Raw genomic sequence first — 22,182 nt, 5'->3', positions numbered from 1 at the left:
TAGGGGAAACACTCCCTGTAAAGGAGACTCAGCCCAGTATCTACAGAGACTGCAACCATGATTTAAGTCTCTGAATTCACATTGTTAAAGGCAAAGAACAACAGCCTAGAGTGTCACTACTTTTTAATGTCAGGGTTAGATTAACAGTACAGCAAAGTTGATCTATAACAACATATATCATTGCAACCCCTAAGTTATCCGAACAACTTTCCACATTGTATAATTACACTGATTTTAATGTTTAAAAACAAGAAAGAAAATTGTACACTTTAGCTCATAAGATAAAGAATGCCTTTCTTATGAAGAATAACCCACATGTTCCAGATATTAATAGGATTCAAATTCAGAATGAAGTTATTATATAGGGTTTTTAAGAGTGTGTGAAAAAATTATTTTTCTAAGAATATTAGAGAAATGGAAAAACTTAGAAGCATTATAAACATGAATTTGCCTACACGCTAGTAGTAACAAGGATCTATCTTAGGTACATGGTGATCATTAGCTTTAACGCAGTTCCATGTGCATATCAAGACCCAAATAGGCCCCTGATGTTTTCCTCTTTGAATGTGTGAAAGTTATATTTACTCAGATAATCTAGTACTCTAGTTATAAAGGGCTATTAATAACCACCTGCATCTTTGCTTTCTTTGCTGGAGGATAAAAAAATAGCAACTTGCATCTAGAAACTGGGCAAGGCCGATTTAGATCTCAGTTCTTAATCTTACATAAGGCAGGAAAATTATTGTCCTAGGACTAACTATATAAACTCTAAGTATAGTCATTAAACATGCCTCCAATATTTTAAGAATAATATATAAATGCTTTTACACATGCGAGGCAAATGGTATCTTGGATTACTCTAGATTCTAGAGCCAAATAAACATACATTTGAATTTTATCTCTGCCAATTACTAGTTATGTAAACTTGAGTATATAATTGATAAGCCTTCATTTCGACATCAGGAAAGTGGAAATAATGATTGCCTATGCACAAGATCTCACTGTAGAGATTAAATGACATGTCATTTTTAAAGTACTTAGTACAAAAGCCTAACATGTACTAGTAGCTCATCCTGGTTATTTATTTATTTATTTTTTGGTTGGTTGTATGTTTTTATTTTTTCATCTGCAAGTAAGCTCAATACTACTTTTATTCATTAAGACATAAATGCATTATGAACTGTGCCTCCCTTCACATAGATTCCTCATTAACATCTTCTCTAGAAAACAAAAATACAGTAGTTAACAAATTTGTAATGGGAAGGACTCAGCAGTCAATTTTGAGAGTTTGCCAATTAGAGTCTTCTGATATCCAGAAAAACTTGCAAGGACAAGTTTCTTCTCACTTCTATGGTGATGCATTTGAGGTTAAAATGTGAAGGTTAAGAAGGAGTAGTTTAGTTTTCTATTTCATTTCATCTTTATTTAGCATCCTTTTTTAATTGTAGAAGAGGAGGATTCTGTAATGTTTATAATGTGTGTGTATAATATCAAAAACTGGCAAAGATTTTTCCTTGATTTGATCACTGACTAGCATCTGGAATTGTATCTTTTTTTTTCTTCCTGCCCTGAATAACAGTCAGATAAACAATGAGTAAAACATTTGTCACTTGTTAACAACCACTACGGTACCTGCATTTATTCTTTCAATCAGAGTATTCCTTCTGCGCAGAATCTGAACTGAGGCTTCAGAAAAAGACGCAAAGCAAATACAAGCTGTAGTTCTTGTCCTTAAGGACCTTAAATCGAAAATGGTGCTGACAGGAAAAATCATAATGACAGGAAGGTACAATTTACAAACTAATAATTAGAGCCTCGTTAACTATTAAAATCAATAGTCATTTACTGCGACCCTACTAAGTATAAGACATTTTGTTAGACAGAAAGAAAGATATAATGAGCAAAGAACAGTCTCGCCATTAAAGACTTATATTCAGTAGGGTGAATTAAAAAATGGTAAATAAATAAGAAATGTATGAAAAATATTTTGCAGTTTTAGGGTATAATAAATGCTAGATTGTTGCTAGACATTATTGTTATTACTATTACTATTATCTATAATAACATATGGATTAAGATGTTTTATTTGAAATGCAACATGCTTTGTAGATTCAAATGAAAAGTGTCCCATATTGCAGAGGGTTTTTGATAGGGTGTAAAGTCAAAAGATTGGAGATAGGAAAATAGACAGATGCCTTAATGATACTGCAGATTTGAGGAGAGGTTTTCTTCAGGACAAAATCTTACTGAACATGCCAGTATATAAAAGAGAGAAAGACTGAAAATTTAGAAGGAGAATGGTGAAAGACGCAGAAGACTTGTGAGTGGATAGCTTTAGATGGTAGCCTTGGCAGTGGACAGGGACACATTTTAGCAGTAAAATCCAAAGAAGGAAGAGTGATGGTAGACAGAGTTTGGTTGAATTTAAGGTAGTTCAGGGAGTTCATATCGTATTAGTTGTACTCTCAAGTAAATGGGAAGAGAAATCATCATCGTCATTGGTTAACAGTAAGGGAATGGAAGTAGGATTGGTCTCTTGAGTGGAGATTTGGAGTAACTGCACAGAGATTTGGTTATAATCATAAACAAAATCCTTTTCTGATATGATAGTCTGAAACAAATCTGTATAATTATTTAAGCTTCTTTAGACACTTTTGGTACTCTAGGAGCAGGGAAATTGGACTGGGTTTTAGTTTGGCAAGGCAAAAATAATACAAGAATAAGGAGCAAAGATGGAAGTGATTTCAAGTCCCAAGCTCAGCCAAGAGGCGAGTAAAACAGGCACAGGTGAAGTGTCCTGGAAGCGTTGTCAGGGCCTGATTACCAAAATGAAGTGCGTGTGTCAGGAGAACAAGGACTGAATGGTGGGGAAGGACAGAAGATTGACATCAGAGAGAGAAATTTCCAAGTTCTGGTTCTTAGAGATGGAAATGTCCCAGGTTTAGTCCAGTACCGAGGTGTGGCCATCATGTTGTTGGACTAGAGAAAGTCAATGCACTGTGAGGCCAGGATTCTGTACGGACTTTCCTTTGAATGATGATGTTTCCCAAAATAATAGCAATGGCAGCCTGGGGGGAACACAATCTTGGGATTTATTCTTGAGCTATACAGGTAGCGTACTGAAACATGATGATGAAAATGGATGACTTAGACTTCAAAAAATTAACTGTTGCGGATTGAAGACTCTTCAAGGGTTGAGATTACTTTGCTCTTCTCCATGTTTCCTCTCAGTAGGTGCAATGGTTTATACAGCATTGATGGTTGATAAACAGTTGTTTGTTGAACCAGTGAATAAACAAATAAATGAGTGAACTAAACAGGAACACTGGTTTGAAAATGGTAGTGTGAATTGAAGAGTATGGTGACATCCTCCTTTCTCTGTGTGTCAGGACAGATGAAAGTAGGAACAGGCTCTGCGGGAAAGATCTGTGAGGGATGGGATATTATCGAGGACTGACACAGTTTCATTTACTCTGAAGAAGTGGAATGCATGTAGGAGGATATCATTAAGCATGTGGGGGCATAAACAAGTAATATGTGAAATGGGAAAGCAAAGTGAACCGTGAATACTGCAAAGTTCTTTTTTTGTTTTCTAGCCCTAAACCAAGCTTGAGACAATTTATTATAATAAATTACAATAAAATATCGAACACATTAATAGTAATAAAAATTCACCTTTGCAGGGTGCTTCAGAAAGTTATTCTGTGTTGAGTGCCTTTGAAAATTGATGAAAAATTAGTAAACTCCAAACTAGGAAAATACTACCTTTAAATATTAAATGGAAATTATACAAATAAACATCTTGAGCAGAGAATTTGAAGACATTGTGTGATATTTTCTCTTTTCCCCTAGAAATTCAGTTCTGGATCACTGAGTAAAGAAATAAAACAAATGAATAGGACATAGGAACGCAAAAAAATGAGAGAAAAAATATTAAGAATTTAGTATTTTATATACATACGTGTGTGTGTGTATATTAAAGCGAACATTTTAATTGTCTTTCCCCATCCTAAGTTTATGGTATAATAATGTCGGTTAGTTAGAATTTCTTACAGTGCCGCCATGATCTTCTCAGAATCTAGGGCCTGTTTAAATCAAACCAGTTAAAAAAGAAACAGGCCAGTTGTTGAGTCCATTCTGACTCATGGCAACCCCATGTGTGCCAGAGTAGAATTATGCTCCAAAGGGTTTTCAATGGCTGATTTTTCAGAAGTAGATTGTCAGACCTTTTTTCCGAGGTGCTTCTGGGTAGACTTGAACCTCCAGCCTTTCAGTTAGCAGCCAAGCACGTTAATTGTTTGCACCACCAGAGACTCCATCAGATCAGTTAGGCATGATAAAAAACTGTAAATTTCAGAAAGATGGGTCTTCCGTCTTTCTCTCACATACACGCACGTACACATGGACATACTGAGTCATTATGACATAGTGGAAAGAGCAATCAGTTAAGAGTCAGGATATATGAATTCTACATCCAGCTCTTCCAGAAATTTGTTGTGTAACTTTGTGTGAATCATTAACCTCACTGTACTTAGTTGTATCGTCTGTTAAATCAGACTAGAAAATTTGACTAAAAAAGTAGTTTTCAGACTCCACCTCACCCTACCCTTTCTTCTAATGAAATTTTATGGGAAGCATGTACAAAGAAAACAAAAGGCATGAGCTGCTCTAGTTGGAGTGGGAGGCTCTCGGGGCACTGCCTCATGATATCATACCTAGGGCCAGCTTCATAGGCATGCAATCTGCACAACTGCACAGGTCCTGCGCTTAGAAGGAACTCAAACTTAGTTTAATGCTGTCCTGTTACCATCTTGAAATTCTCAACAATTTTTGCACTGGGCCCCACAAATTATGTAGGCAGTTCTGATTATACCTCACAAAATGCATTAAGATAGTAGCAGAGTATAAGCCAGGAGGGGAAGGGGAGAAATTAGGAATATACCACTTGAATGACCAAATAAAAATGCCAATTCTGTCCAGGTTTTCACCATCCTTCAGAGGATGTCTCCAGAGCAGTTGAATCCCAAGTACAAATGTAGACCTAGATGGAAAATCTTGCTTGAGCAAGAAACACCATGGTGCAAGGTATAACTCTCCTAATTTGGTGGTATTAATGATAAGGTTAGCAGGCTAGCAAGCAATTAAGCCTCTTTAATCATAAATTCTGTGCATTAAATCATTAGCATAGAAGAAAGTGGGGAACAGAGTAAGAAAAATTTTTGTACCTTTATTATCTTCTTAGTTTAATAACTTCCAGTTCCTTTTATTACTTACATGGAGTTTAAATTAAAACTTTTAAATTAGCCAGCTTTCTTATCTGTGTAACAGAAGCCATACAAGTTTGATCATGAAGTATTTCTCAGCAAGAGTGGCGTGGATGTATAGTGTTAATCAGTTGTACAAGATCAGTTTACCAGATAATTCAGTTTGTAGCTAAATACTTAACAAGGAGGGAGTCATACTATCATAAAGCCTATCATTTTCTTCTTGTGATATCTTTAGGAGCCCTGGTAGTACAGTAGTTAAAGCACTCAGCTGCTCACCGAAAGGTCAGTGGTTAGGACCTAGCCGCTGCTCTGCAGGAGAAAGATGTGGCAGTCTGCTTCCATAAAGATTTACAGCACTGGAAACCCTGTGGGGCAGTTCCACTCTGTCCAATAGGGTCTCTATGAGTTGAAATCAATTTGATGGCAGTGGGTTTGGTTTTTAGTTTTATCATAACTGTCATACTTTTATATCTTGTAAGAGTTTGGTCATCCAGTCAGATATTTGTCAAGCAAATCACCGTTTTTAAATTTTTAAATCAGTTTCATACAATGAGTTTTTAAAAAATAAAGTAGAGGAAAAGAGAGGTTCTGAAGAGAGGAAAACAGAAGTCGCACTTGGCAGGTTAGACAGGAGGGTCATTTTTAGACTGTAATCAGTGTCCACCAAGAAGAGCCTGTCACTTCCTGACTAATGAATGCTGCAGTTTTATTAGCTTGTTTGCAATTAGGAGCAGCTATCTCCACTTCACAGCAAGAGTTCCCACAAGAAATCACTAAAATCCCAAGCTTCTTGAGGGTCTCCTTCATTCATTCAGCATATATTTATTAAGCACTGTTTTCTGTGTGATGTTGTCTGTGGTTTCAATGCACCTCGAAAATAATTTTCCTTAATCTGTGTATGTGCTGCTTTGAGTTTTTAATTGAAAAGAACACAGCTAAAACCCTCTAGGCCTAGCCAGTGAATAAAAAGAAAATAGATTAGGAGAATTAATCAACTGAAATTATAGAATTCTGGAACTTCGAGGATACCCCAGAAAGCAGGTACTGGCTCATTTTACAGATGAGGAAATTGAGATTCAGAAACATAAAATAGCTGAGCCAAAATGAGGGGTCCAAACTAAAGCCCACTGCCGTTGAGCCGAGTCTGACTCATAGCGACCCTATAAGACAGAGTAGAACTGCCCCATAGGGTTCCCAAGACTGTAAATCTTTACAGAAGCAGACTGCCACATCTTTCTCCTGCAGAGTGGCTGGTGGGTTCGAACCGCCAACCTTTTGGTTAGCAGCCAAGCACTTTAACCACGGTGCCACCAGGGCTCCTTGTGAGGGAGGGGTCCGGAGATCCTGAATCCCGGTCTAATCATTCAATTATTGAATACCAGCTGTGTGCCAGGCACTGTACTAATCACTGGTGATACAAAGCTGAATAAGACATGATCCATGCCTGTATTTGCTCACAGACAGGATTACAGTGTGATGTGATAAGTTCAATGGCTGAGATATACAGATGATATTCGGAAAGTTCAGAAGGAAGATATGAACTCGGTTGAGACAGTCATGAATCCTACCTGACACGGGACTAATTCTGTACCATTCCCCAACGCCACGTTACTGAGTGTCTTATTGAGCCATGTGAGGTAGAGGATTCAATTCCCAGAGTAGTGAGTTTCAGACTGGGCATGCATCAGAGTCACCTGAAGGGTTTGTTAAAACACAGATTGCTGATTCAGTAGGTCTGGAGTGCATCCCAAGAATTTACTTTTGGAACAAGTTCCCAGGTAATACTGATACTGCTGGTCTGGGGACCACATTTTCAAAACTATTAGAGTATTTTTAGGTGTGGTGTGTCTCTACAAAAGAGCACTGAACTGCTTGGCAAAACTCCTTATTTTATAAACCAGAAAACCAAACCCATTGCTGTTGAGTCGATTCCAACTCTGTGTGACCCTGTAGGACAGAGTAGAACTGTCCCATAGGGTTTCCAAGGCTGTAAATCATGTGAGCAGACTGCCACATCTCTCTCCTAAGGAGTGGCTGGGGGGTTCAAACCCCCGACCTTACGGTTAGCAGTAGAGCGCTTATCCACTGCACCACCAGGGCTCCTTTATTTCATAACCCCCCTAAAATGTAATACAATATTATAAGAATTGTTTTGATAATATACCAATTCCAAAGTTTTAGATTACACAGTGCGATGGAAGATAAATACATATTATCTAACGGGAATTAAAAAACAACGCAAAACACGAACTCTTTACCATTCTCTACCAATACATAGCAGTCAAAATTGTGTAAGGATTACTTGCTATATTTTGATATTCACAGTCCCTTAATATAAAATCTAACTTTAAAATTAGACTCTGTCCCTGACTGGGCTGCTTCCTGCTGTTTAGAGATATATTTGATCCTGCAGAGTACTACAGATTCCCACCCCCTCTTCATTCGTCAGCTCTCCTAAAGCTCTGACACATGGGGAATTCTCATTGGCATCTGAACATGTGTTGCCTGGAGAAAGCTATGTCAGAGCAAGGATGGAGAGACTGGCCAAGATGCTGGACTAATTCCCAAGAAGAGAGAAGAAAACTCTGTTGCTCTTGACGACCCTTCCCTGGCTTTATACACGCCTCTGTACCAGTCAGAGACTCTGCTGGGCTGCCCATGTAGCTGTGTAATGAGAACAAGATCATCCTCTTCCCTCACAGTTGCTTTTAGATATCTAGTGCCAATATGTATTTTGGAAGCCTTCTGCAAAAACGCACACATGCATTTTTAATGATGAAATGCTTATATTCTGTTAATTAGTTAACTTTAAACAAAGTAGCCATGAGAATTTATATACCTCAACAAATGCTGAGTACTTACTATTTCTTTTTTTTCTTGTTTAGTTTTTTTTTTAATGGTGGTAGAATATATATAACAAAACGTTTGCCATCATAACCTTTTTAAGTGTATAATTCAGTGACATTAATTACATTCACCATGTTATGCAACCATCCACACTGTACATTTTCAAATAATATTTAACTGTGTTTTAGGTGGAACTTTACACAGCAAATTAGGTTCCCGTTTAAAAATTTTTTATACAAATTGTTCCATGAATTCGTTACAATTTTTACAACGTGTCAGCATTCTCATTTTTTTTTATTCGGTTTGTTCTGTTTCCACTGATCTAGCTATCCCTTCCCCTCCTCGCCTTCTCATCTTTGCTTTTGGGTAAACGTTGATCATTTGGTCTCATATAGTTGACTATTTAAGGGTACACATTATTGATGGGTGATATTGTTTATTTTATAAGCCAATCTATTATTTGGCTGAAAGGTGACCTATAAAAATAGCTTCAGTTCCAAGGTCAAAGGTTATCTTAGGGCAATAGTCTCAGGGGTTCCTCTAGCCTCTATCGGTCAAGTAGTTCTGGCCTTTTTGAGGAATTTGAGTTTTGTTCTACATTTTTCTCCCATTCTATCTGGGACCTTCTACTGTGTCCCTGGTCAGAACAGTCGGTAGTGGTAGCTGGGCACTGGTCTCAGGTTAGAGGAGGCTGTGGTTTGTGAAGGCTATTAGTTCTTCTTTGAGCCTTTGATTTCCTTCATTCTCTTTTTGCTCCATACAAGTAGAGACCAAGTTGTATCTTAGATGGCCACTTGAAAGCTTTTAAGATCCCAGACGTTACTCACCCATCTAGGATGTAGAGCATTATCTTTGTAAACTATGTTTATGCCAACTGACTAAGTTGTCCGGAGACTATGGTCCCAAGCCTTCTAACCCAGTTATCAAGTTCCACGAGTTGTCTGGATATGTCTAGGAAGCCTCTGTAACTGTGCCCCCTATGGGCTTTGCTATATATGTGGATTTATATGTAGAACACACGAACGTTTATATACGTATGCCTACAGATACACCTTTACATGCACGTGCATTTTTTCAAATATGTGATTTTATGCACATATATGCATCCATATCTACCCATGTAACCACCCACATATTTTTTGGTTGTTTTTGCTGTTATTGCAAAATTGTATATGTTATACCACCAACCTAAATTGTTCTTTTTCTTGTGTACTTTTTAGTGTCTTTATTTACCTTTATTTATTTTTTTTATTTACCTATTTACCTTTATTTACCTTTATTTACCTATTTACTTCACCCATATTTGGTCATATCTTTCCCATCACTAAAAGTAACAAGTGTCTACTATCTAGAAACTGATTCCCCCTCCCTCTCCCTCCCATCCCTGGTAACCATCAAAGAGTTTTGCTTTCTGTGGATCATGTATCTCTTTAAGCTAAAAAATTCAACACAAATGACTACATTAAAAATAACTTTCTATGTTTTCTTATCATCTAAGACATCGTTAATAAAGAGACTATTTTTCAAAAAATTGCAATTACAGTTACCTAGATTTATGATAGTTTCTTTAGGTCTCTTAGCCTGAACCTAATGAAGTGACTAAAGGTCAGACTATAAGATAAATATATCATTTCTGGAACCCTGATGGCACAGTGGTTAAGAATTCGCCTGCTAACCAAAAGTTCAGCGGTTCGAATCCACCAGCTGCTCCTTGGAAACTATATGGGGAAGTTCTACTCTGTCCTGTAGGGTCACTATGAGTCAGAATTGACTCGACGGCAGTGGGTTTTTTTTTTGTTTTTTTTTTTTAAATGTCATTTCTACATTACATAGAGGAAGTATACATATAAATATAACCCTCTTATGTTTTGTTGTGTTTGCCCTCGAGTCAATTCTGACTCATAACAACCCTATAAGACAGAGTAGAACTGCCCCATAGGGTTTTCAAGGATGAAATCTTTACAGAAGCCAACCACCATGTCTTTCTCCCATGGAGCCACTAATGGGTTCTAACTGCCAATGTTTTGGTTAGCAGCCGAGCGCATATGCATGTATTTATATGTCCAGATACCACAAAATTACAAGCATCTAATGTATATGTCTCTAAATATGAGACTTACAAGCATAGGAAAAAATATAATTAATCAATGTTGTTGTGTCCTCATTCCCAAGCACACTGCCTGGCACTCAAAGAGTTATTAAGCAAAACGAGAGATGCATGATTCTACTCAGTTTTTTACATACACTTGGTTTAGCTCTTCTGGACCCTCCAAAACATTTTTTTCCCAAAAGAATTATTTCTCCATTTTGATGTTTATTAAATAGCTTAGCATAGTATTAAAATATATTTCTTCAATTTTTTAAATGAAAATTAAAAAAGATCCTGGGCATTAAACCAGTGATAATAGGGTACATGCATTCCTATGTGAACATATGCTTGTTACAAAGACAGAAACTAAATGGCAAAAGGTTGAAAGTAAAGAGAAGGAAACAGAAAAGCAGAAGGAATAAGTATTGGGGTCTCATTGTAATTTATCTACTGTGAACACTAAGTAAAAACCACTTTTAAGTGTCTTTGGGAAAGTATCCTAAAGCAACTAGATTATGGAGGCTGATTTGGGGAGCAATATTTCTCTTTTATTTAGAGTTCTGTTAACATTGCTTGTTTATTAGGCAATAATTTTTTTTGGGGGGGCAGTAATTTTTAAAGTCAGTCCATATTGACATTTGTCAATATCTACCAAAAAGTGTCACCAAAAAATATCTATCTAAAATAGACATAAAGATATGTATGAACATATCATTATTAAAAACATTAGTAAGGTCAATATATTTAGGCTTTTCTGACTTGAAGGGACTTAGAAATTCATCCTAACAATATTAAACTAGATGTGACAATAAGGAAAGATCTTTAATTAATGGAATTCTTTTTTTCCTTTTTTTGGATAGAGAAAAATTTACCTGACCTTAGGGAAGGTTGAGATATTTGCAAGATATTAGGGTAAATTTTAGGACTAAATGCAGTATCTCTGGAGAAGGTATGGAAATGGAAATAAATTACTTGAAGATTCTTGTGAATTTTTGTTATGGTTTGATCATAAATACCAGGCAGATATCCATTGTCAGTGTGTTTTGGCAGTTCTCCCAAGGAGAGCAGGGAATGAAGAGGATTACAGAAAGAAGGAAAATGAGGCTGATTTTACGCTAGAAAAATGCAGTGGGGAATTCTCTTTCTAGCAAAATTTCTACCTCACTCTTGTGTCCACTATACAGTATTACAAAATCTGTGTAAAGATCAAAAATACAAACTTCCAAATAGAATCAAAACCTTCATCCTTCCTGGCAATTTTGAGAGTAACCAATATGTAATCCAATCATTGTTTCTAGTACTGTATCAATTAGGGTGATTTTGGGTTGTAAGTTGTATGAAACACAACTCAAGCTAACTAAAGTAGAAAAGGAAATTTTTTGGCTCACAGAATCTAAGAAGGGTTGACAACAAAGCCAGCGGAAGGGCAGGGATGCAGCTCAGCCTCAGGAACAAGTAGAGCTAGAAATGCACTCTCAGGATGGGCCATCTTGTCTCTGCTTTTCTCGGTGTGTCTGATTCATTCTCTCTCTTCATAAATCTTCTTCCTCTAGATGACAAACAACAGTTGCTTAGTGCTATACCTTATAGCTACAGTCACTCAAAAAACAAAACAAAAAGAAACCTGCCTTGATCCTCTCTTTGGAACAAAGCCCTACAGTCATAGGGAAGGAATCCATTGGTTACCCTTGCACCAATCAACTACTTGGCCTGGAGAATGGAGGACTAAGATTGGCTCACTTCAGGTGCAGATGAATCAACTGTGACTAGGGGAAGCAGGATCATGCAATAACAAGGCAGCTCCCTTGGTTACCATGAGGCTTGAGGATAGAGGAATGGGGAGCATTTCTCAGGCAAAGGAGACCGCTGTGATGCTAAGCTGAAAAAAGTATGTTACTATTACCCATAGAACTCCCAGGGAAAAAAACACATTATGTCCATGGCAACTGTCTTGGAAGAAGTACAGACAGACTCATTAGAAGCAAGGATGGCGAGACTTCGTCTCACGTACTTTGGACATGTTATCAGGAGGGACCAGTCCCTGGAGAAGGACATCATGCTTGGTAAAGTAGTAAGTCAGCGAAAAAGAAAAAGACCTTCAGTGAGATGGATTGACACAGTGGCTGCAACAATGGGCTCAAGTATAACGACGATTGTGAGGATGGTGCAGGACGTGGCAGTGTTCCATTCTGTTGTACATGCGGTCACTATGAGTCGGAACCAACTCGCCAGCACCTAACAACAAAATCCCCACCAACTGCTGCAGGAAAAAATCATACTTTCTACCTAGCTCATGGAAGGTTCCAACATTAGTCCACATAAGTGACTCTAGATATACTGAACTATATAACCAACAGTATAACTATACCACATGAAAAAATTCTGATAGAACAAACAGATTTAAATGATGGAGTGCCACATTCTTCCTGAAACCTTTTTAAATACTCATCTGAACCCTGTGAAAATCTTGCATATATGTATGATCACCATTGCACAGTTCATTATATAATTGTTCTCCAGCTGCCTGAATGTTAGGTCTGAGTCCCTAGCTCAACTGTAGGTATTTTATCTTATTCGTCCTTTTACTAGAAGACCTCTATACCAAAATTAGTGTTAAGGACATAATTTATTCCACATCCATTCCCTAAATGTTTGTTGAGAGCCTACTAATGTCTAGGCAGTGTTCTCAATACCTTAAAAACAAAGATGATCAGGAAACTCTCGTTGCTTTAAAGAGAGCACATGACTTGATGTCCGCTGTCCCCATGACACTTGATATAGAAATCTAGCATGACCAAATTTGACCTAGCAAGTGAATTGCCTCTCTAAACACCAGGAGTGCATCTAGATGCAGTTTTGTTTGCCTATCCAGAAAAATCAGAATTTTCCTTCCTTTTAAGCCAAAAGGCTATTAATGCAAATCCAATTGAATTTGCATTTGATTACATTTCTGATGGAAACATTCATATGCAAATGAAAATTCATGCAAAGATAGCCAGATAATTCAAATAGTTGCTGAAATATCAAGATAAAATTAGGATAGTAAATGTATATCCATCCATGTTTACTAGGTTACTCTAAGGTCATCAAATGGAACACTGTTCTCAAAAAACGAGAATAAATCATGGCCTAAACGTTTGACAGCATTTGAGAAGTCTGATTCAAAAGGGAGCTGTTACGTTAGTTTCTTCTGCCATAGCGCTGAAAAAGAAGGCCGTCACTGGTAAAATCAGTTGAGTTGCTAAACAATGCTTCATCTTGGATCCACCATTTTGTCCCCTTTATCTATCTTTGTCATTAAAAATAAATAATGGTTTTTTGATAGATCCAAAGTCATTCTGACAGTCCAAAAGAATGAACACACAGTTTGTGCAAGTTGGCAGTTCCTACATACTCCCTAGTGACTTAATGATGCAAGTTAAATGACATCATCACAGTCACCACCAATTACTATCCTTTGGGAAGCATCCATGGCACTGTGAGTATACCCATGGAAAAGAGATCTGAACCAGTTGTCCATATTCTTCTATTAAGTCCATTTAAGAAAAGTCTTAAGCAAATTTTCAAGATAATGTATAAAAGCTTAATCCACTATTGCACATTTCAAACCTGTTTTGGGGGGAAATACAGGTCTTGGAATCAGACTGTTGTTCTTGTTAAACTTAACAGAAGCTGGAATGGCAAAAGAGAAAGGTTTGAGTTCACAGCATTCAAGATTGTTAGCACTTAGGTTAATAGTCTACAAAGTGTAATTCTCCCCAGTTTCCTTTTATTTGATCCAATGGACTTGTTCACAGTTTCAAATCTTTTTAGAATTCCAGTGTTCCCTGCTTTGGTGAATGTTACCTAACATCCATCAGATTCTGAAAACCTGAATCCAAGGGGGGATCTTAGCATCTTCTTCCTCGGCACATCCAATCCTCCCCCAAATCTAGTGATTTTACTTCTTAAGTATCTCTCAGACCCAGCCACTTCTCTTTATCTTCATCACCAATTTGGGGTAAGCTTTTTGCCTGACTCATGGCAAGGGCCTCCTAACTCGTCTCCCGGACTCAACTTTTCTCTTCCTCCAGTCCCTGCTCCACTCTTGTAGTGAGTTATCTTTTAAAAGTAAAAATAATTTCATAATTTCACCCAACCATCCTCCTTGCTTAATCCTCTTCACTGGCTTCATGTTTCTCTTAGAATAGAGACGTAGGTCCTCATACGGTGATTGCACTGTACATAGTCTGATCCCTGCCTGGCCCTCTACCCTTACATCTTATCGCTCTCCTTTCACTTTCTGCACCCCAGCACTATCCTTTTAGATCCTGAAATGTACCGTGCTCCTTCCAGTGACGTCTTTGCACATGCTGCTCTTCCCTAGCTTCTAAAATTATTTAACTTCATGCTTCCTCAATTAAGGCCTCCTTGGTCTTTTAGACTCCAGCAGGTTCCCCCATTACTTCTTTCATGCCACCATATAACTTTCTTTCGTAACACTTATTCGAGTTTGTAATGACATATTTCTGAGATAATATCCGTTGCATTGATCTCTCTCATGGTATCCTGAAGGATGAGACTAGATCTTTTTTTTGGTTTGTTTTGTTTATTTGTATTTTTTGCTTACCAGAGCAAGACACGGTGCCTATCATATACCAGGTATTCAATAATAATTGTTGAAATAATGGTCCCAATTTCTGTTCTTCTCATCTGTAGTCCACAAATTCATAACAATGACAGCCAAAAAGAAAAAGGGACTGACTTGCTCAACTACCACCCTGCCACAATTAGCCAAGTAGAATTAGAATGCCAATACTGTAATATCTTTTATGGCAGAAAAGATACGGTAAGAATACAATCATGCATTGCTTAACATTCACTATATGTTCTGTGATATAGGACATAACATGATTTGGACGTTGTGCAAACACCATATTACAGGCAGTCCCTGGGTTTCAAACATCTGACTCATGGACAATTTGTACTTAAGAACAGACTGCCATAAAGCCGATTAAAAATTTGAGTTAAATACATACAATGGTTTGTAATAATGAACACACACATTACTTTGTGATGCTCATGAAAACATTACATATTTTGAAATGTTTCTTAAGTGTTTTGTATGCCTAGCAAGGTGAAATATATACTATATAATAAGACATTTTATTAACCGACTCTAAATAAGGACTGTAGGTACCTGTTCCAACTTACCTGCAAAATCGACCTAAAGACAGACTTGGGGACAGATCTCATTTGTAACCCGAGGGCTGCCTGTATACGACAGACACGAGATACACGTATTGCGTGTGGGAAGCTGTTGCGTTCGTTACATCCGGTTACATCCGGTACATCCCGTTCTCTGATCGGGATTTCTAACTCTATTGTAACCTTATGAGACCATGGACGTATATTCGGTCAGACATTGCCCGAATGGACGTTATGCGGTGCATGACTGTGTATAGTGGAACCAAGGTTAACTGCTCTCATAAACTGTGAAAGTAGGACCCCACCATTATTTCTACTAGCAAAGGACTTTTTTTTCACCTACCCATGGTAAAGAAAAATGTAACAGTTACTCTCCCAACTGTCTTATGCATAAAATATTTTAAAAGATGTTTAAGCCATAGCTTATTTCAGAAACACATCTAACGTTCCCAATATACAAACTCGTATGACACAAGTTGCCAAAATGAGAATAGTCATAATTCATGAGAATAGTCATAATTACAAAAGTTAAAGTCACATCAAGATCACATAGCAGTATAGCTAGTTTCTTGTTACCTCTGTTAAACTTTTTATTTTATTTCTATCAGCTGTGAGCTTAATTGTTAGCATCTTTAAAATACTGAGCTAAATATTGAAATGATAAACATAAGCTGCCACATTGCACGATTTTTTAAAATAATATTTTATTGTGTTTTAGGTGAAAGCTTACACAGCAAATTAGGTTCCCATTTAACAATTTTTATACAAATTGTTCCATGACATTGGTTACAATTTTCACAATGTGTCAGCATTCTCATTATTTACATTCTGTTTGTTCTGTTTCCATTGATCTAACTTCCCTTCCCTTCCTTGACTTCTCGTCTTTGCTTTTGGGTAAGTGTTGACCATTTGGTCTCATATAGTTGATTGTTTAAGGGGCACATTACTCATGGGTGATACTGTATATTTTATAAGCCAATCTATTATTTAGCTGAAAGGTGACCTACAGAAATAGCTTCAGTTCCAAGTTCAAAGGTTATCTTAGGGCAATAGTCTCAGGCGTTCCTCTAGTCTCTGTTAATCGAGTAGGTCTGGTTTTTTATTTTTTTTTAGAATTTGAGTTTTGTTCTACATTTTTCTCTCATTCTATCTGGGACCTTCTATTGTGTCCCTGGTTAGAATGGTTGGTAGTGGTAGCCAGGCACCATCTAGTTCTTCTGGTCTCAGGTTAGAAGGTGCTGTGGTTCGTGTGGGCTATGAGTCCTGTGGACTAGTTTCTTCTTTGAGCCTTTGGTTTCCTTCATTCTGTTTTGCTCCATACGAGTAGAGACCAATAGCTGTATCTTAGATGGCTGCTTGCAAACTTTTAAGACCCAGACACTACTCACTAAACTAGGTGTAGAGCATTATCTTTGTAAACTATGTTATGCCAATTGTCTAAGTTGTCCCCCGAGACTATGGTCCTAAGCCTTTTAACCCAGTACACCAATCCCACAAGTTGTTTTGATATGTCTAGGAAGCCTCCGTAACTGTGCCCCGTGTGCTTTGTTATATATATGATACAGATGTAGCACGCACAAACGTTTATATACATATACCTACAGATACACCTATACATGCACATGCCTTTACTCACGTCTTCCTATACACATGTATGCGTACATATCTACCTACATAACCACACACGTTTCTGTTGTTGCAAAATTGTATATGTTACAGCATTTACTGAAATTGTGCCTTTTTCTTATGTACTTCTTAGTATCTTTATTCACCTTGGTCAGGTTGTGCTGACTTCACTCGTATTTGGTATTGCCTTTCCCATCACCAAAAATAGTTTAAGTGTCCACTATCTAGAAAGTGTTTTCCCCTCCTTCTCCCTCCCATCCCTGGTAACCATCAAGAACATTGCTTTCTTTGTGTATATCTATTCTTGAATTTTTATAATAATGGGACCATACAACATTTGTCCTTTTGTGATTGACTTATTTCACTCAGCGTAATTCCTCCAGATTCATTCATGTTATGTTTTGCAGACTTCTCATTATTTATAATTGCATAGCATTCCATTGTATGTACCGCAGTTTATCCATTCATCCACTGATGGGCACTTAGGTTGTTTCCATCTTTCTGCTATTGTGAATAATGCTACAATGAACATAGGTGTGCATATGTCTATTCATGTCACTGCTCTTATATCTCTTGGAGATATACCTGGGAGTGAGATTGCTAGATCATAAGGTATTTCTACTTCTGACTTTTTTGAGGAAGCGTCATACCATTTTCCATAGTTGGTACCATTTTACAATCCCATGAGCAATGTATAGGAGTTCTAATCTCCCTACAACCTCGCCAGCATTTGTTGTTTTCTGTTTTGTTTTGTTTTTTTGATCAGTGCCATTTTTGCAGGGATGAGACGGTGTCTCATTGTAGTTTTGATCTGCATCTCTCTAACAGCTAATGATCGTGAGCATCTTTTCATGTATTTATTGGCCACCTGAATGTCCTCCTTGGTGAAGTGCCTGTTCATCTCCTTAGCCCATTTTTCGATTGGATTGTTTGTCTTTTTTTGTTGAGTTGTTGAAGTTTTCTATATATTTTAGAGTCTATGATTTTTTAATAAAGTCACATTAGCATCTCTAGGACTATCTGTCCTCTAGCATCTGTCTCAGGCAATATATTCCAGGCTATCTGTGATACTGAGAGGGTAGAGGGTTAAAAGCATATATTTAGCAACAGGATGTGTCTGTGGTTAGGAACGTTAAGTTAGTGGACAATAAAAAGTTAAATATACCTTTTTTAAAGGAAAAGGAAGTTTTATATGGGTTATTAAAGTAGCTTTGTGTTTATATTACTTCTCATATATATGGATGTTAGAATTTAGTTCTGTTTTTTAAATTTTCACTAAAATTTTTTAAAAATCTATTTCATTCTTTGTGAGTTATGCAGATTAATAGTCCAGGAAGAAATAAATAAAACGTGCCTATAAGGTTGCTATGAGTCAGAATCAACTCGACAGCAATAGATATTTACCTTAAAGCAAAGTGTCGTCTTTTCTTTGCATATTACCATGGCCCAGAATGAGCATTTAATCAATAACTGGTCATCTGCGACACTTGTTACAAATAAACCAGGTATTTGTAGTCTTATTGCAAGTCAGCATTTCTTACTAACAACAATGTCAATTGACTTGGGCTCCTACAAAGAAGGCCCTGAAAAAACGGTTCTTCTCTTCTTATGATTTCAGTTAAGAATGCAAATTGCACCTCAGACTTTGAAGAATACTTTGCCAAAAGAAAACTGGAGGAACGCGATGGCCATGCAGTTAGCATCGAGGAGTACCTTCAGCGCAGCGACACAGCCATTATTTACCCAGAAGCCCCCGAGGAACTGTCTCGCCTTGGAACTCCAGAGGCCAATGGGCAAGAAGAAAATGGTGAGACTGTAATTCATTTTTAGCCACTACACTGACCTCTGCAGCTGTTACAATTACAAATGCACTACATGCCTGGGTGTTTACCTTAAAATTTGAAGAACAGCTGCAGAGGCATGGAATTTCATGAGCAAAGATTAGAACTGTAATTTTAGGGTATTGTGAATTTTTTTGTCAGCAAATTTGTGTCATTTGTACATCCAATAAAGAACAAGTACAATTAGAGCCTATTTCTAAGAGATAAAAATATCTAAATGTATTCCTATCTTTCTGAAATATTTCACTTTTGAGGAAGAAAAAAAGTTTAGAAATACTGACCCTAACCTTTTGTTCTTCTTCACTAGCACCTGAAAGTCTCCCCCACACTATGACTTCCTGAGTAATATGTGCCTAAAGGTTTAATGCAAACTGTCAGTCATCTAAAGAGAATCTCCTCATTTATCAGCTGTTTGAATTTCCCCCAAAAAGCTCGAGTAATTAATTAATCTTCCAGCAGAGTGTGAACTGATTCCTACATGTCCGTCCTGGGTGTGCACGGGGACGGGTGTGAGCGGAGGCCGAGTGCAATGATGGCACTCTCGTAGAGCAGACTGCAGTGATTCCTGTCATATCATCCCGGGCAGTCAGCCCATTAGCTGCCATTGATTTACTGACCTTTTGGCCTGCTTCTCTCTCTCTCGTCTCTCGGTTATAGACCTGCCACCTGGAACTCCAGATGCTTTTGCCCAACTGCTGACCTGCCCCTACTGCGACCGGGGCTACAAGCGCTTGACATCACTGAAGGAGCACATCAAGTACCGCCACGAGAAGAATGAAGAGAACTTTTCTTGCCCTCTTTGTAGCTACACGTTTGCCTATCGCACCCAGCTCGAACGGCATATGTTGACGCACAAGCCAGGGACAGATCAGGTGGGGGGCTGGTTTTAAGTGATTTCTTTCTATAATAACCCCTTAGAGAAACGATATTGCTTTGATTGGCAATCATTATTAATTTTTCATGGCATTTTGAAGATGCAGATCTTTTAATGGTAATAGCTTTAATTGAGGTCTAAATGATTTTTTGATGGTCTCTTCTAATATGATTTAATAGTCTTACGTTCACGATCGAATGAGTGTGTTAATTTCTAATTTAGAAATTTTATTTGCACTTTAACTTTAGTTTCATTTTTATGTTCCACAAAAAGTGAATGAAATTGTGGCGTTTTAATTATACATTATTAAACATCTCAGCAATTTTAATTCCATTTTTTACCTAGTTTTAGACATTTTTTTCATATAGCATCCAAGTCATAGTAAAAGAAGGGTATGTTTCTTTCATTTCTCATATAACACCTTCAATTACTTACAGTTATTTTTACAAGCTGCTGCTAAAATCTAATTGTTTTAAAGCAATTTGAAAAGGCATATGTATGTGTATATATGTACATATAGATCATAAACTGGATTAATACTAAAATGTTGGATGTACATTAAAAATGATTCCTTCTTTATATGCATATTTGAAGCTAAATGCTAAAATTGCTCTACTTCCTTTGGTTCACTCATCTTAAAAATAAAAACCGTATCTTGGATAGGTAAACAGTTTCTGAAATCCTTAAAAAAACTGAATGAGATTGATTCATAGTGCCCCTTAAGTGTTTTAGCAAAACTGCTGTTTCTATCTTCCTGGGAGAATTGACTCTGCAAACGGACATTATGATGTGTTGGGATGGTAACAGAAATGGTGTGCCTTAAGTCAAAGTAACTGGCACTGTAGACCTGACATCACCTTATATAAGCCTTGACACCATACCTGTTTTTAAAATTATTGAACAGGATTTTCTATATAAAATTCTTTTTTCTTTTCCTTATGGGTTTTATTTTCTTGGAATAAGGAAAATAAGTATAAGCAAACAAACAATGGTGATAGTACTAAATTATGGAATTGTACTATTTTAAGAGAACACCTCATGTAAATCATTCCATTTGATTGGGCTTGTCACCTGAATGTTTGTTTCAAAGTTCAGTTGCTAAAACGAAATGCTTGCATAGTTACACTTATGTAACAGTTTATCTCCCCTTGCTCATATGCACAAAAACTCTAGGAAAAAAAAAAAAGGTGCCTAGAAATTTATCTAGCAAAACTGCTTTAAATTTCACATGCAGAAGTGTGATTGTGTTGGCGTATTATGAATGGTAGCTTTGGTGTTGAAAAGTCCCCTCATTTGCTCATGGCATTTACAATTAGTAAATTAAAATGATTGTATCATATTAACAGTGGCACAACTAAAGTTTATAGTAGTCCTCTGAGGGCTGTGGGGGGAGACAAAGCAGCTGTTGCTGTTTGTTTATGCAACTCAGCAACATATGAGCGCTGGTCCCTCAATGGAGCTCGGCGGGCTGGGCTCCGCTTGATCTTTGAAGGTTGCTGCTGTTTGAACAAACCTCCCTGTGTCCCATGTAACACCATCTGTCTCACTAGGAATGTGGGAAGATTCAGCACACCCTAGCAGTTGTCATACCGTTTCTGTGCTGTCTTTTTGCAAAAGGCTTTTGTGTCACTGCTGCTTGAAAAAGGCTGACCTCCTACCTTCAGCATCCAGAGTGGATGACTGTTTTTTTTTTTTCTTTTCCAGAATTTTAAGTCTCACTGGTTTTTCCCCTCCTTGTTCAAAACGATCAGCTGTATTTGATTATATCTTTGCTGCTTTTGACTTGTCTTTTCAGCCAACTTTTTTTCCTCTTTTTTGTCCCCACTCCCTAGCACACTACTAAAAAGGAAAACGAAAAGTCGTTGAAGTCTTTCCTACTGGCCTGTGATAAAACTGCTCAAGCAGCTATCACCCAAGATGTTATCCCTTACATTTGATAATGAATCAAATCTGATATGTAACACCTCAGGAAAAGCAGGCTTTACGTTTGGTACTAGCACAGTGAATGGGATGTTTAAACATGCTTATTATGTAATAAAATATTTATAGTCGAGTTTTTTTGTTTGTTTTGGGTTTGTGGAGGTTTTTTTTTTTTTTAATTCTTTAAATTTAGAATTGCCTCTGTATAAATTATACTTTTAACCTATACAAACATTTCATAAAATTAGTTATACTGTGTGGGCTTTTTGGAGACTATTTAGAATTTTCATGAAAATATTTATTTTCTCCTTGACAAAATAGGTGCATAATATCAGGGGAATCTTCAGATTTTAAATGTTGCAGTAAACACAAAGGACCACAAACATCTTTACAATTACACTTTCTCGTCTCCAAAGGCTCAAAGAAACATTTTGGAAAAGAGACTCCAGAAATAATTCTAAAGCAAGTGTTGGCTGCACATGTGAAAGCACTTTTTTTTTTTTTTTTAATTTGTTCCAATTTTATTGCCAA

General features: G+C 37.2%; 1 protein-coding gene across 7 annotated transcripts in view; it reads left to right on the top strand.

The window, feature by feature from the left end:
* The window catches only part of ZEB2 (zinc finger E-box binding homeobox 2), a 146,131-nt gene that overhangs the window by 100,908 nt on the left and 23,041 nt on the right, over positions 1 to 22,182 (top strand). For all 7 annotated transcript variants that reach the window (XM_023730226.1, XM_023730221.1, XM_023730220.1 and 4 more), the window contains 2 exons: positions 18,635 to 18,823; positions 19,515 to 19,729. In XM_023730226.1, the coding sequence (XP_023585994.1) occupies positions 18,635 to 18,823; positions 19,515 to 19,729 (404 nt within the window). The remainder of the gene's footprint in view (positions 1 to 18,634; positions 18,824 to 19,514; positions 19,730 to 22,182) is intronic.

Source organism: Trichechus manatus, unplaced genomic scaffold (genome assembly GCF_000243295.1).
Source record: "Trichechus manatus latirostris isolate Lorelei unplaced genomic scaffold, TriManLat1.0 scaffold00033, whole genome shotgun sequence".
In the NCBI taxonomy this organism is placed as follows: domain Eukaryota; kingdom Metazoa; phylum Chordata; class Mammalia; order Sirenia; family Trichechidae; genus Trichechus; species Trichechus manatus.
Note: the sequence above shows the minus strand (reverse complement) of the source record. Positions and strands in the feature narration are given on the sequence as shown.